This window comes from Anomalospiza imberbis, chromosome 15, assembly GCF_031753505.1.
Source record: "Anomalospiza imberbis isolate Cuckoo-Finch-1a 21T00152 chromosome 15, ASM3175350v1, whole genome shotgun sequence".
Lineage (NCBI taxonomy): Eukaryota > Metazoa > Chordata > Aves > Passeriformes > Viduidae > Anomalospiza > Anomalospiza imberbis.
Window position 1 is genome coordinate 9208275 of NC_089695.1, and position 14934 is coordinate 9223208.

At 49.0% G+C, this 14934-nt stretch overlaps 1 protein-coding gene across 1 annotated transcript in view; it reads left to right on the top strand.

The window, feature by feature from the left end:
- The window catches only part of JADE2 (jade family PHD finger 2), a 69433-nt gene that overhangs the window by 23401 nt on the left and 31098 nt on the right, over window positions 1-14934 (top strand). The window contains 1 exon segment of the mRNA XM_068205740.1: window positions 10408-10577. Coding sequence (XP_068061841.1) covers window positions 10408-10577 — 170 coding nt within the window.

Sequence of the window (14934 nt, forward strand, 5' to 3'; positions counted from 1 at the left end):
GCAGCAGGGTGGCACGATGCAGATGTCCCAGCTATGCCTGGACGTCACCTCTCCCTGTCCCTCGGGAGGGCTGGCTGGCAGCCAGGCTGTATCCTTGCAGCTCCCAGCCCGGGGAGGGCTTCCCGAGGCTGCGTTCTCAGTGTGTACTCGATGAACCAGCACACTTTGTTCTCAAGTGGTGAGATTGGACTTCCTTTCCTCGGTCGGCGACGCAGGCTGGCTGTTGACTCATCAGCTGCTTCCCTTGGGCTTTGCTGCAGAAGGGGCAGGCAGGATTCTGCAGCACTTTGAGTAGCTTTTGGAGCAGAGCTTTTTTTTTTTCAACATAATCCTTTTTTTTTTTTCCCTGTTTTTTTTTTTTCCCCTTCCCTCCAGCTCATCATGAAAAATGTGTGAGTTTGGAGCTTGCAGATGGCATGCTGGCTATTTTACAAAGGGCTATTTCTTGGGTTGGTTATCCCTGTTCTGTGGCTGCCTGCCCTTAAATATGCTTGGGTTCTGGTATGCTCCAGAAATACATGTGCACTTCCCTCAGAGACTGTGCTCTGATCAAAAGAAATGAAAATCCCAATTGCCCTAGGCCTAAATGTTTTGATCAGAAGCCCTGGGCTATGTGTGGGGGGAGGAAGGTTCCCTGCCTGCCCATTCCTGGGGACCCCCACAGTGACAACTGGCTGTGGTGAGGATGGGCTGACCAGTGGCACTGATCCAGGACTGCAAAATAATCCTAGTGATGTAACATCACTGAGTCTCCAGCTCTGCCACTGGGAAGGGGAGCTTTCCAGTCAGATCTGCTCAGGCAACCCTTGTCCCTGCAAGCAGTGGGGAGGGATGGCCTGTGCCCAGGGTGGTCTGTCCTGCCAGTGCTTCAGGTACCTGGTTTAGGATGGGATGAATCACACCCAGGGCAGCAGAGGGTCTGGGCCATGCAGGAGGTGGTACTGGTGCTGCAGGAGGTGGTACTGGTGCTGCAGGAGGTGGTACTGGTGCTGCAGGAGGTTGTTGGCTCGTGCCCAGTGCCTGCGAGTGCTTCGCAAAGGAGTAAGCGTGATTTACTCTGCCTGTTACTTGTCATCATTTCTGGTTTACTCTCTGCTTGACAAGTTCTTGTGTGGGCTTTCAGCAAGTCCTCACCTTTATTAGTTTGCTATGGGAAATGTGTTAATCCAGCCTGTTCTTACCTCATTCTGAGCCACTTGGACTTTTATTTTGAATGTTTGCTAATCTTCCCAGTGGATGCCTGTGGTTTATACTGGATCAAGCACACAGAAAGTCAAGTGTACTTCAGCAGCAAACGTATAGAACGAGTGAGCTTGATTTCCTGCTGCTCTGTAACAAGGTTTGTAGCTCTTGGGACAGACTCTGGTTTGGTACAGCCTTGGGAGCCTCCACATCTCACTCCATTGCCTCTGCTCTCCATCCAGAACCATGGATTTATCGTGTAGCCAGGCAAACCCCAGCAGCTCTGATTGCTGGGCTTGCAACCGCAGCATTAATGAAATCACCTCTTAGTGATTTAGTGCACCTTGGGTCCCCTTTGAACAGTGCAAGCAACTATTACTTTTAAGTGCTCTCCAGAGTAATGGGAGGAGTGGGCTAACCCAGCAGCAGGAACAGCTGCTCAGTTCTTGGTGCTGCTGTGGGTAATCCTGTTGAATTTAGGTGAAGTATTGCTGGAAAGTGAGCTTCGCTATGTTGCCAGGACCTTGGGGAGGTGGAGGAGAGCCCGTAGTGGTTTCTCTCAGTTCACTTGAAGAGGATCTGGAAAATCTGATCCAGTTATAGGTGTCCCTGCTCATGGCATGGGGCTTGGATTAGGTGACCTTTAAAAGTCTCTTCCAATTCAAACCATTCTGGGGTTTCATGATGTGCACCCAAGCAAGTGTAGCTGCACAGGGATGGTGGAAGAGGCAGGCTGATCCCTCCTTGTTTTCTGGGATGGGCTGTGGCTGCTTCGAGTGTCTCAGCATCAGAACTGCTCTCATGTGTTTCAGGGTTCAGTGTTAGTTCAGTGATCCAGAACACATTAAGAGTCTGGATGCTGCCTTTTCAAATTCCTCAAAGCTTTGCTTTCAGTGGGCTGTGTTTCTTTAAGGAGACCCGTGTGAAGACACCATGCTGGTGGATGGGAGCTGTCATCATGTGCCCGTGTCTGTGTTTTGAGCTTTGCCATACTCAGCTCTGTGAGTAACAGTGTCAGGGGAATTTGTCCAGTTCTTGATCTGCCGTGGCTTGTGCTCAGACCATGGCAGGTGCAGAGCTGCCACCATTGCTCATGTCTTCTGTTTCTGGTCTCCATTAGTAGGTGCATGCAAAGGCAAGTGGAGCTGTTTGCGTTACTGAAGTAATTATGGAAACATTATCTGGCTGGGATAATTAATTCCAGATGCTTTAATGTTAGTAGCTTGGCTTTAGTTACATAAAGAAACAACTTTTTTTGTCTTTTTACATCCAGAAAGCACACACTCAAGTGTCCCTGGCTTCTCTAGTAGCAATTCCATGACATATATTGCTTAAATGGAAATGAGCAGAATACTGGCAGCCTTCAGGCTGAGTTTGGAGAAGGTTGCTGTGTGACATGGGTCCCTGAAGGGCCCCCAGGTGGGTCAGTGATGCTCTGGGAGAAGGGGGAGAGGAACCTGTGGGTACTGGGGCTGGCTCTGCCCTGCTTGCCTGCAGGGAGAAGGTGCTGTGTGAGCATCCTCTGTAGCTGCCCTGGATCTGGAGGCTGCTAAGTTTCGCTGGGTTTCAGAGCCAGAAGAGCAGCACAGGCTGTGTCACCTCCCAGCAGCAGGGCACAGTCCCCCTGCTGCCTTCAACACCACTGTTAGAGCTGAATGGCACAGAGACAAAAGGGGGAAAGGAATATGGAGAAGATCTTTGCACAGCATCAGAAATTATGCGTGTATTTTGCTCTCAGCCCAGACACTGCTTTTGTCTAGTCTGCCAGAAAAACATCTGCATTTTGTTGTTTCAATCAGCCCACCAGCAAATCACTGCCCAGCCATTGCTGTGTCCCTGCAGCCGTGGTTTTCCGCTCACAGAAGTTGTGGAGATGAACCCAGCTGTGCTATGCTGCTCTCCTCTGCCTTGGCAAAGCAGACACTGCTCTGCACCTCAATTCTTCTGTACCAGGTCCCCGCTCCCATCTACATCAGAATGATTCTCTGGGCACTGAATCAGAGCTGCACTTAAATAATTCATTTGTTGAGCTAAATCTCAGTGAGATTTAGGCTGGAATATAAATGTGAGAAAGACAAGGACATCAGCACTGGTCTTCCTCCAGTCTGCTGGGTATCGGGCTTTTTATGTGGTGATAAACAGCTCAGAAATGGAATTGGAAAAGCTGTCTGGGTTTCACAAGATGGCTGTTTAGTGCCTCCTGTTCACTTGTTTTCCTCTTTTTATCACATCAAAGAGGAGTGAATCACTTTCTCCTTAGAGGATTATGTTATTGCAGGGGCCTGGAAGGACCCACTATGGTTACAGGCTGTTACAGGAGATTTCAGGTGGGGAGGGAACAACTAAGCATTTTTCTTACTTGTAAAATGTTACAACTAAACATTTTCTTTACTTATTTGGGAGCTTCAGCTGCATTTCTGTAAAACTTCCAGAACCTGTCTATGTAAATCCTAAATTGCCAGCAGCTCCAGAGGGGTCACCTTACCCCATCTTTAACGTTCTGCATGGAAATGGGATTGTCACAGGGAGATTTCCAAGCCCAAAGAGAGAAGCCCTTGAATGGTCCTGGAGCTGAGAGGAGTTTGATGTGCCGGCAGCTGCGGGTGCCTGTGGAGCTGTGCTGCGCTACTCACGGATCAGATGCTCCCCGTGGCTGGGCATGTTTTAAAAGCTGATAATGAAAATTTCTAATATTCACTGGGTAGCGCCGAGTGTCAGAATTCAGCTGGGAAAGACAGCAGCGGCAGCTAAAGGGATGGTGGGCGTAGCTGCGGCACCCTGTCCTGGGCTGCTCCCTGCCTGGCAGGGGACAGCAGGGTCCCTGAGACATGCCGGGGTCCCTGAGACATGCCGGGGTCCCTGAGACATGCCGGGGTCCCTGACGCATCCTGTGGTCCCTGAGGAATGCATCTCCAGCAGGAGGGATGGGGAGTGCAGCCTGCACAGCCACCCAGGCATTACGTCACCTGGAGCTGCACTCACTGGCTGCTGGTACCCGGGGGCAGGACACTGCTGCAAGCAGCATTAACCCCTTCCTGAACATCCTCAGTGCCACTTGGGGAGCACAAAGGGACCTTCACAGAGCTGAGCATTAGCCACCGATGTCTGTGCGGTCGGGGGTGTGTTTTGGGCACAGCTGCTCCTGTTACTGGAGTTTGGTAGATCCTCCTGGGGCCAAATTCAGCTGCTTTGTTCTCTCAGTACAGCAGCAAAGGCCGAATGGAGCTTGCTGGCTGGACTATGTGTGTAACTGCCTGTGCAGGTTTTGGGACAAGCACTTAAAGGAGGCTTTGGGTTATAGCAAAGGGCAGTGCCAGCCCAGCCACCCACTGTGCCCATCAGCGGCAGTGGGGACAAACTGCATGAGCTGTGTGCTCAGGCATGGATGTACTTGGGAAGGGCTGATGTTAAGTTCCCTCCATCAAGCTTTTTTGCTAGGAATGTGCTTGTTACAGCCCCTGCCATGAAGATAGCCTACAAATGGTGCAAAATGGGTGGCAGAGGGGGCCATCAGCCATCACAGGTTTCCCTTCCCAGACCAGAGGTTCCCGTTCCGTGGCTGCTCTGTTGATGTATGTATGATAAATTTTCATGGATTTTCAGAGGCTGTTGCCAAATCTTGAGGGGGTTTTGGCTCCAGCAGCCAATAAGGAAATACTGCAAATTGTTTATTTTCTGCACAAAGTGGTCCCAGCGGTGCCATCTCATTCTTCTCAGGTTCTTGCTTGTTTTAAAATAAAAGAGTTTGGTGACAGGGCCCTGTTGAGATACACTGTGTCACCTCTCTCTTCCCTCTCTGGGTCCAGCTGCCCCCACCCATCTCTTCTCCATCCACAGGAGGATGTGTTGACAGACTCTGGGTACCTGTGGTCCCTTCTGCAGCGTCCAGGGGCTCTGGTGTCAGGTGGCTTATGCCAGGGGTGACAGCAGGGTGCCCACAGAGCTCTGAACTCTCTGTGCTGGTGACCAGGGTGCTCCAGATGTTACCTGGAGTATCTTCAGCCAAGGAGGGAAGGGGTGAAGTGCACAGGTACCTGTTAGCACCAAGACATGGATCCTAAAGACACTTTTAGGCTCATCCATCTGGTCAGGCCAGTTGCTTGCAGGTCTGAACCTCAGGCCAGTTTATTTAAAACCTAAACATACATTATCTTCTTGGCATTCCCTCTCCTCTTTGAGCCCAGCTTTGGGAGTATAGTTTTTGGCTCATGGTTTTGTAGCCTTTACTAGAAGCCATAAAAATAAAAGAAGTAGGAGTAACATGGTCAGTAAATCTGGGTGTGGGGATGCTGAGGATCACAAACCCTTGTGTGTGGGTTGTGGCTCATTATTGTGACCATCCACCACTATCTCCAACCCTATCCTTCACCCTTATACCCCCAGGCACTTTTTCTGACTTAAATGCTTAAATTCTGCTCTGCTGTTGAGAGGCAGTATCATCTATAAAATCTGTTAGCTTAAGTTCATAAGAAAATGGGGCATTCAGTCCAAATGGCCTGCTATTTTAATAAACAGAAAGTGAAAATCATCCCTTTAAATTGCCCTTTTAAAGTAGTTGTGTGCCACAAGAGAATTCCCCCATAAGCAGAGCTGGCAGTAGGAACAGTATCAGCACTGAAAGTTGCTGGCAGAGCTATCTTTCCACTGACTTTCTTAAGCTCTCTTATTTATGGACATTGGACAAGACTAATTTAGACTGGAATGGAGGTAAAGAAAATATTACTGACTAATGTCTTCATTGCAATAAAATTAAGTATTTTTAGATGAGAAACACTATGCAGGATTAATTATTTCTATCTGATATATTAAAAGGGAGCACAGAGGAAAAAAAGCCTTCTCCCTTCAGCCAAGTGAAGCATTCAGTTTACAGAGATGATTAACCATGGGAATTTGCTGAGTATATTTTATTACTGTGTAGTCTTCTCTAGGGATAGATGTGATCCTCAAGAGTGTTGGGGTCCACTTACTCCTTTTCCTCAAGTGCCCTTGAGACCCACTTTCAGACTAATGGCCTCAGGTTTGTTGTGATTTTCAGGCTGATCCCAATTTTAAGCCTTTCATTTAAATGAGCCTTTGATTGATACAGGATTTAAAAAAAATGCTGTGTTTCTGGATAAATAAAGGAGTAAATGCTCCTCCTGTGTAATCGAGCTTCTGTGAATGGTCTGGCTCTTGGTGGAGGCTTTGCCTCTGTGATTCTTTGCCATGATGGTGCAGGGAGTTTGGGTGGGTTGGTGGCTCGTGTGCAGACTCCTCATCACCCAGCCTGGGTATCTCTTTGTCCACCAAGCAGCTATTTGGAAACATGGTTTCCCAATGGATTAAGACTTGTCCCTGCACAAAAGGGGAGCCCTGATGACATCCCCAGCTCTTGGATCCCAGCAGGAGTTGGATAGGCACTGGTGAGGGCAGCCTCTGTGCTTTGTTCCCTTTTTCTTCTGTGTCTCCTCTGCAGTGTTGGGACAGCACAAAGCTTGCAACTTTCTGGGCTCCAGTTTCTTGAAGCTACTGCAGGTGAGGAAGGGTGCCCAGCTTAGTGTGTTTTCTGTATTGCTGTGAGGCAGGGCATGGTCTCTTCCAAAGGATTGCTCTCTTGTCTTAAACTGTAGTTTAAGTAGTAACTGTAGTAAACTTAAACTCCCGAAGCTCCTCCTAGCCTAAGGCACTGTCACTGTGCCTTGATCTTTATATCTCAACACCAGGAAGCCCTTTCCAGGTGAGTTAGCATGTGTCAGGAAGGAGTGGGCTGCCTTTTAGGAACGTGATTTTATCCACCAAAGCAAATCCAGGAATCAGTGGCAGCTGTGCACCTCTGGGGCATTGGGATGCCCCATGTGAGCCTCAGCATCTGGCAGCCTCCAGCTCCCCTCAGGGTGGGAGGAATGTTCATGGGAACAGGGACAGGCTCTCTTAGGGTTTGCTGAATTGTTTTCAAGCCATAAAACCTTTGTGTTTAACTGAGTGCTGGAGATGAGTCACGGAGTTGATCTGGACCAGGCTTCCAGCAGGTCTTCATAGGGTTATACAAGTTTCTCAACATATAAAAATAATATAGCAGCTGTTTCAGTTTCTTCATTTCTGACCTTCTCTGTTTGCTGATATTTGAAATGTTGAGAAAATGGCACAAACATGTCCCAACATCCCCATGCCTGAGTTAACTCCAGGGGATCCCAGCCCATGCTGCCAGATCAGCATGAGGTTATGGGGAGGAAACTTCAAAAGTTTAGTGATCCTCTTAAGAAGATACTTTTCATATTAATACTTATTCCTTGTAGGAAAGTATCTGCTGAGAGCTGCAGCACCTATCATCCCTCCCTGATCCCTGTGTTCCCAGACAGGGAGAGGCACCTGCCATCACTGCATTGGCATGTTTCAGACCTTTTAACAGAGCGCTGGTGAGCTTGTTAGATGTTTGTATCTTCATTACCTTGATCTTCATCATCAGTGACGTGGTGAGAGGCAAAATGTCACTCTTTAAGTGCCAGTTCCCATTAAACCAAAGCAAACTGCATTTAATTACAGTGTTAGAAAGAGCTGGGTGTTGATCACTGGTGGAGCTGTTACCATCAGTGAGCCCCTGAGCTCCCTGTGACCTCTGCATCACCAGGGACTGTGCAAAGCCAGGACCTGAGAGTCTAAGCATGAATCCAGGTTTGGGGGGGGTTGGGAGCATGGGAGGCGGGTGCATGACTCGAGGGGAGAGTCACTTGCCTCCTGTCTCTGAGCATCAGGTTCAGCAAAACTTCTCTAAGATATCTGCAGAAAGGAGGTGGAGGCTGTGTGCCCAGGTGGGAGTGGACGTGCCCAGGCTCAGGCAGGTGCTGTGTCCCACACACGGGCAGTATCCTGTGCACTGTGTGAGATAACCCCAAGGGGTTGCTCCAATCACGTCAGCATCCTTATCACACTGAGTGCATTTCAGTGCTGTCAATACAGTAAATGACCTGTTCAGGATACTCCTTTGATGTGTACACAGAGCATTAATCTTTGCAATTTTATGCCAGGGTAAAAATAGCAGCTCTTTTCCTCCTGCCATCCCGAGCATCCGTGGCTGGCTCGGTATCAGAGCATCACCTGTTGCAGGGGCTTTTGGGTGAGCAGCTTGTGTAACTTGGCTTAATGAGGGCTTATAGCCCTGACCTCGTGCCTGCTCAGGCAGCTCTTCCCAACAGAAGCATTCATTGCAGGTGGAGGACTGGTTTTTTCTCTCCTGTAACAAGGCTGTGCCCAGCCTGGCTGCTCCCACACCCAGGTTCTGTTTCTTTGAGGGATGACCCAGACGTGGGCTCGTGGGAAGGAGAGGTTCAGCCTGACATGAACCAATGCACATTGCACCAGCAGCTCCTGCTTTATTTTTTTTTTTTGTTAATAGCATCTTCCAATGGCTAAAGGGGCTACAAGAAAGGCTGAACGGGGACTTTTTAGATGGGTATGTAGTGACTAGACAAGGGGGAATAGCTTTGAACTGACAAGAGGGCAGATTTAGATTAGATATTAGGAAGCAATCCTTCCCTGTGAGAGTGGTGAGGCCCTGGCACAGGTTGCCCAGAGAAGCTGTTGACTGCTCCATCCCTGGAAGTGTCCAAGGTCAGGCTGTATGGGGCTTGGAGCAACCTGGGATAGTAAAAGTTGTCCCTGCCCATGGCAGGGAGGGTTGGAACTGGCTGATCTTTAAGGTTCCCTCCAAACCCATCTATTCTGTGATTCTGTGATTTTAGGGGTTTGTGAGCTCCTTAGATGCCAGTCCTGAAGCTGTGGCTGGAGCATGCCTAGTTTCAGTGTTAATGACTGCTCTCTGCAGTAGAGACATCAGTGAATCCCCAAGTCCTATCCTAGATTGTTTTAAAATGTGGGGACTGAGAGCTGTCCTTCCATGCGGCTTTGGTTCTTTAACTTAAATTTGGAGATGTACCCAGGACATTAGGTCACATCTTTATTTTCAATTTACTGATGGGGAAATTAAAGCAAAAGAGATAATAAGAACCCACTTCTTGATGTTTCCCTCTCTGAGCCATAAATTGTTGCTTCCCCTGCTGGTGGCTCTGGAAGTACCTCCAGTGTTTGTGACCACAGAGGACAGCAATTAAACTGCATGTCTGGGTCTGTAGGAACTCCCAAGTTCATTTTCCTGCCTTGCTACAGATTTCCTTCCTGACCATGGGCAAGGCAGGTAGGGTCTCATTCTCAAGGACAGCTGGGCTCAAGTGTCTCTCCTTGGCACATACAGACCTTGGAGCATTGGGTACCACAATTCATCTGGTTCTGTGATGGACACCATGGCTTTGCCCCAGGCACATAACAGAGCACAAGGCACTCGATGCTCTGACATTAGCTTACACAGCAGGACAGAAGGCAAGTAAAAGCCTTCCCAGCTGGCACTGGTGCAAGAGCAGGGCTGGGTCCTCCAGCTTTGCATGGGGAGAAGCTGTTTGGAAGGGGCTGACGTGCTGCAGTGAGGTATGTTTGGTTGCTGTTACTTTGCAGCATCTTTCTGGCTTGATATCTGTGCCAGGAGGTGGATTTCAGGGGAGGAAATTTGAGCTGTGCAAATACTGCAGCAAGCTCCAGCTCCCAACTTCACTGAGATCTGTCAGCTGGCACCACAGGCTGCTTCTCATTTCCAGCCTGTCCTCTGCTTGCATGTCATTAGGCGTGACACTGTTGACATGTGCATGGCAAGTATCATGCATATTGCTGCAGAGTTGCCAAGGAAAGGCAGAAGAGCTGACAGCCAGCGCCTGGTTGCTCTCTGTGCAGGGAGTTTGCAGCAGATGAGGCAGCTCCTCTCCCCATGCCTGTGGTTGTGATTAGAGAACACTCAGAACAAATCTTACAGGCCACCATGGGATGTTCCCCAGTGCCAAGCGTGCCGAAATGCTGTCCAACACGGCGTGGATGTGGCACTGCAGTGTAAGGCACACTGGAGGTGTTCATGGAGCAGTTAATGGCTGGGGGGCTTGCTGCCAGTACTTAGATCATCATCTCCATTGCACCTCATTTTTCTCATGTAAAGAGTTAATTTCTGTGGATGAATGGGAACACTCTTGCTATAGTAGTTCTGCTGAGGCCGTCTGTCAGTGCTGGCCCACGGACTGACTTCAGGTGCAGTGGCTTTGTTTTCCTTCACAGAGTCAGGTGCCCAGTGTGGTCTTACCCTCCATGGCAAGAAACAGAATATTTTTCTGAGTTGTAGCTCTTTCTCAATCTCCCCTTCTTTTCTTCCAGGATCATCCCCCAGCTGGAGAGCTCTCTTTCACAGGTTTCACCGAGCAGCCTGCCTGTCTCTGAGATTTCAGAAGCTACAAGGACTTACTTGCAAGGAATGAGCCGCTATGACCTGGACGAGCTCGATGCCTGCTGGTTGGAACTTGTTAACATGGAGCTCAAGGAGATGGGTGGGTATTGCTGGTTTTTTTTTTTTTTTTATCTTTGTGGCCTGGGTATCCCACAGTGGGCATTCAGGCTTTTTGAATAAGCATGTGGAGCTAAAGGCCTTGAAGAAGAAATGTCAGAAATGCTGGTCCTGATTGTTTCCTGTTCCAGGCATCTCTAGATATCACAGCATAACATTGCCTGCATCACTGCTGTTATATCACTGCACATTCTTCAAATCCCTTAGTGGATTTTGGTTGAGTGCAAGTACCTGAGCTTGGAATTTGACCATTGGCACTAGTGCTTAGCATGGTCTGCTGGGCAAATTTGTTGGCACAGACCCATGGGTGTGTGTAGTCCTGCCAGACTGTGGAGGGATTTTCCAGTCCTTGTTAGGGAAGGGTTCCTGTGGTGTGGCTGCTGCTCTGCAGGTAAGAGTAATACCTCAAGAAAGCATTCACCTTGTGAGGTCAGTGAGGGCTGACCAGGTGCTTGAGCAGATGGGATAGTGCACTGCGGAGCAGGAGGGTTGTGCTGGCTCTCACAGGCAGCTGGTTGAGGGCTGTAGCAGGATTCAGGATGAGGTCAGGAAGATGCAGTTCAATGAGCTTGCATGGAGCATGAGCAAGCTCAGAAATGAAATTTTGTTACCATGACCTTGAGAAAGTTGTAGAAGCTGCTTTCACAGTTTGTCTGGTTATCTGGTATAGGTGTCCTGTACATTGGATTTCCCATAATCTCAACATTGTGGAGCCTGTAGCATCACAGAGAAATCACAAGTCAGTTCTGCCCTCATTAGCTGGTCCTGTATTAGCAGCCTCAGCTCTGTCATTAGCACACACAGGTGCAGCTACAATGAAGTCCTTGGGCAGAGCAGAGGGTGCTGCTGGATAAAGGCAAGTGCCTCAGTCCTGCTCAGGACTTGCAGAGGATCCGCCCTTCCTACCCCTGCACAGCTGCCGTTGCTGCATCAAGAAACCACCTTCAACCACACTGGGCATCATTCTGACCTCATTGTGCCTTCACTGTATTCCCTGCTACATTTCCCTTGCCATCTCCACAGCTGCATGGCCATCAGAAGTGTCTCTGGGCTCCAGAGAAGCATTGTGTCTATTTCCACTTCTTCTTGTGTGTATTTAATAAGTCTCTAGAAATGAAATGGGCAGAGATTTGGCTTCTCCAGCTCAGTTGGATTAAATTTGCCTTGCTTTATAATTTCTTCAAAGCATTAGGTTTCCAATGCAGTGGCCAGATGTGGAGCTCCTGGGGTGATGGAAGGTTGAGATAACTGAAAGGTCCCTGCCCCAGACCAGACTGGCTGCTGGCTGTCCCCATGTCACCTTTGGGCTGGCATGTGCCAAACCCACGAGTGCTGGGGTAGAGTGCCGGCTTCTCCAGCAGCGCTGCCTTGGGAGTGAGTTGGGTTTAGAAGGGGAAGTTGAGTTTCATGCCAACCATACCCCTGCTCTGTGCAGGCATGTGTGTGGGCTGGCACCTCAGCACCCCAGGGAATCCCAGGTCAGGACCCAGGCAGTGCTTTGCTGCTGACCCTTGGCCATTCTGAGCAAGCTGCATTTTTTTCCCTCCATCTCAAATATCATTTATCAGCCAGTCACCTTTTCCAAGGAGTGTCCTTAGGAGAAGTTTGTCCGGGGCCAGGCTGGATGAAAACCACAGAATCTGAGGAAGCCCGTGAGCCTTCCTGCCATCACCAGCTCTAGATGGTGATAAGGACCAAGGTGATCTCAGCAGTGGTAGTGCAGAGACCATCACTGCCCATCACCTGCTTCTCCAGCCCATACCTGTCACTGAGGGGGCACTGTCATTACTGGCTGAGCCTTAAATATGCTGGGGAGAGAGTAGCTTTGAAAACCAGTGTTTGGCATGTGAAATCCACTGCAGATACAGCTTCAGCCCAATAGATTCTGTTATCTTTCCCCCTACCCCAACTTCTCTAGCAGTGCAAGGGCTAGTACATTGTTTCCAGTGACTTGGAAAGGAAAAGATGTGGCTTTGATAATGCCCCATCCCTGGTGCTGCAGGGAGCTGGGGGTTTGGCAGGTGGGAAGCAGGATGGGAGCTGGTGCTCCTGTCTGCAGGGACACGGTCACATCACCCGTGGCAGCCATGCCTGCCGTGGAGGCTGGAGGTCATCACCTTCTTTGAGAGGATGCATCTTCCTTCCCTGCCCCTGGAAGTGATGGGGTTTGGGTGCTCGTAGAGGAAATCTGCTGTAGCAAATCCATTGCTGCTCAGCTCCTAGGCTGGGACAGAGCAGGGGCTTTACTCCCTCTGCTTCCCAGATGGGAAAAGCCAGGGTGGGATTTGGGGGCCCTTCATCAGCCGAGGCAGAGGATTGCCGCTGCCTGGGTTGGTCCAAAGGCAGTCCATAAATAGCGCTTTCTCCCGGAAGCCCTTGACATTAATGACACCGTTAATGACTCGCTGAGATTTCCAAACCTGCTTTGCTAATCTCTGAGATCATTAACATGACTTAACTAGAGAACGGCGTTCAGAGGAGTCAGGAGTTATCTCCCAGCATTAATTTAGGAGGTAGGCAGAAGTTTAAATTCCTCATGGGTGTTTGGCTGAACTGTTGTCACTGGGCTGTCCAGGGGCACAATATGTCATTCCCAAAATATTTAATGACAAAGAAGGATCCAGATCTCTGACTGGCTTCTGAGGATGTGTGGGGAGGAGGGCTGGAAAACACCTATGAGATCATCCAGCTCGCCTTTCGTGGGTCTACGTAGCACACAGCACATGCCTTTTCCAGTCCTTTTTAGGTCACCCCAGGGATGGAATTTTATCACCAAGATCAGATAAACCTCCAGATAGCTACAGCTTTCTGCATTCTGCCTGCTGACTCTTCTCCCAATTAAGTGGAATTGCTCCAGAAAGCAAAGGTTTTACTTGAAAAGCAAAAGTTTTAAACATAAAAGAGCTTTAAATAGTTTTAAACCCCCTGGTAAGATGCCTCAGTAGCTGTTGCTGTACTCGATGGAAATGTGCTGTTTAAAGAACCCTTTTGTGCTAGAGATGAAGTCAGTGTTTAGGGATGCCTAAGTGTTTTATTTGTTGCTGCTGCAATATGAGATTGTAAAAAAGTGGATCTGAAGAAGACTGAATGGAGCCTGGAGCCAGATTAATGTCCATGCCACTCCAGGCAGCACAGGCCTGTCCTTTTAGACAGGAGCCATGCCATAAGTCTTCATTTTTACATTAACATTTTATGCTGTGTTTTTTGATCTCTACTAAATCCAAAACTATTGTAAGAGTGGAGCTAGAGAGACTTCAAAGACCAAGGCTGAAAGATCCTTTTGCAGTGATCGGCACTTCATAAACACACGGAAAATCCTCAAGAAATTGCTAAAATTGTTGTCGGAATCAATTTTGCTGAAGGCAGAGTTGAAGTTTCTAAGTATTCCCTTGACTTAATCCATATGGTGTATTCTGCTCACATATGCCCACCACAGCTTCTATCTTGGGAGCTGGAGGTGTTCCTGGTATTTTATGGCAGGAACATGCAAAGGTCACATGGATTGCTTTTGAAGCTCCGGGGGGAATTCATCGCTGCATACTTGAGATATGTCTGTGCACTAACGAGATGATGCCTCCCTGGGCGGAGGTGAGATTGGTCAAGTAGATGTGAAATAAGCTGGAGTCAGTGGGGTACCCTGGGCAAGATGTGCTCAGTGGAGCAGAGGCTGCTGTCAGTCCTGCTCCTCACAGAGTGGCTGCTTCCCACCCTGGCAGTCTTGGGTGTCACACTCTGAGGCTGCTCCCATCCCACTGCATCCTTTTGGGATTCTGGGAGCCCCGTTTTCACCCTGAGGCAGCAAGTTGGCACTCCCCAGGCAGAGCCTGTTTCCAAGCAGCTGCTGCCCACCACCGTGTGCCCATGTCCCACTGTGCAGGGCACCCCAGGATAGAATTGTAGAATGGTTTGGTTTGGAAAGGACCTTAAAGCTCATCCCATTCCAAGCCCCCTGCCATGGGCAGGGACAACTTCCACTAGCCCAAATTGCCCCAAGCCCTTGAACACTTCCAGGGATGAGGCAGCCACAGCTTCTCTGGACAACTTGTGCCAGGGCCTCACCACCCTCACAGGGAAGAATTGCTTCCTAATATTCATCTCACCCTGCCTTCTGTCAGTTTGAAGCTATTCCCCTCTGTAAAACACCACAAGCCTCTGGATCTGAGCTTATTTATCTCCTTAGAGATTCAGATAATCAATACCACATGTAAATGAATGTATTAATTGTTTGTATGTGACACATTAATGTATAGATTAGCAGGGTTGGAGATCAGTGGGAGACTCTTAACACATTTTCCCTCCACATTTTCAGCACAATCAGTTTTTACATCAAGTCACTGTTT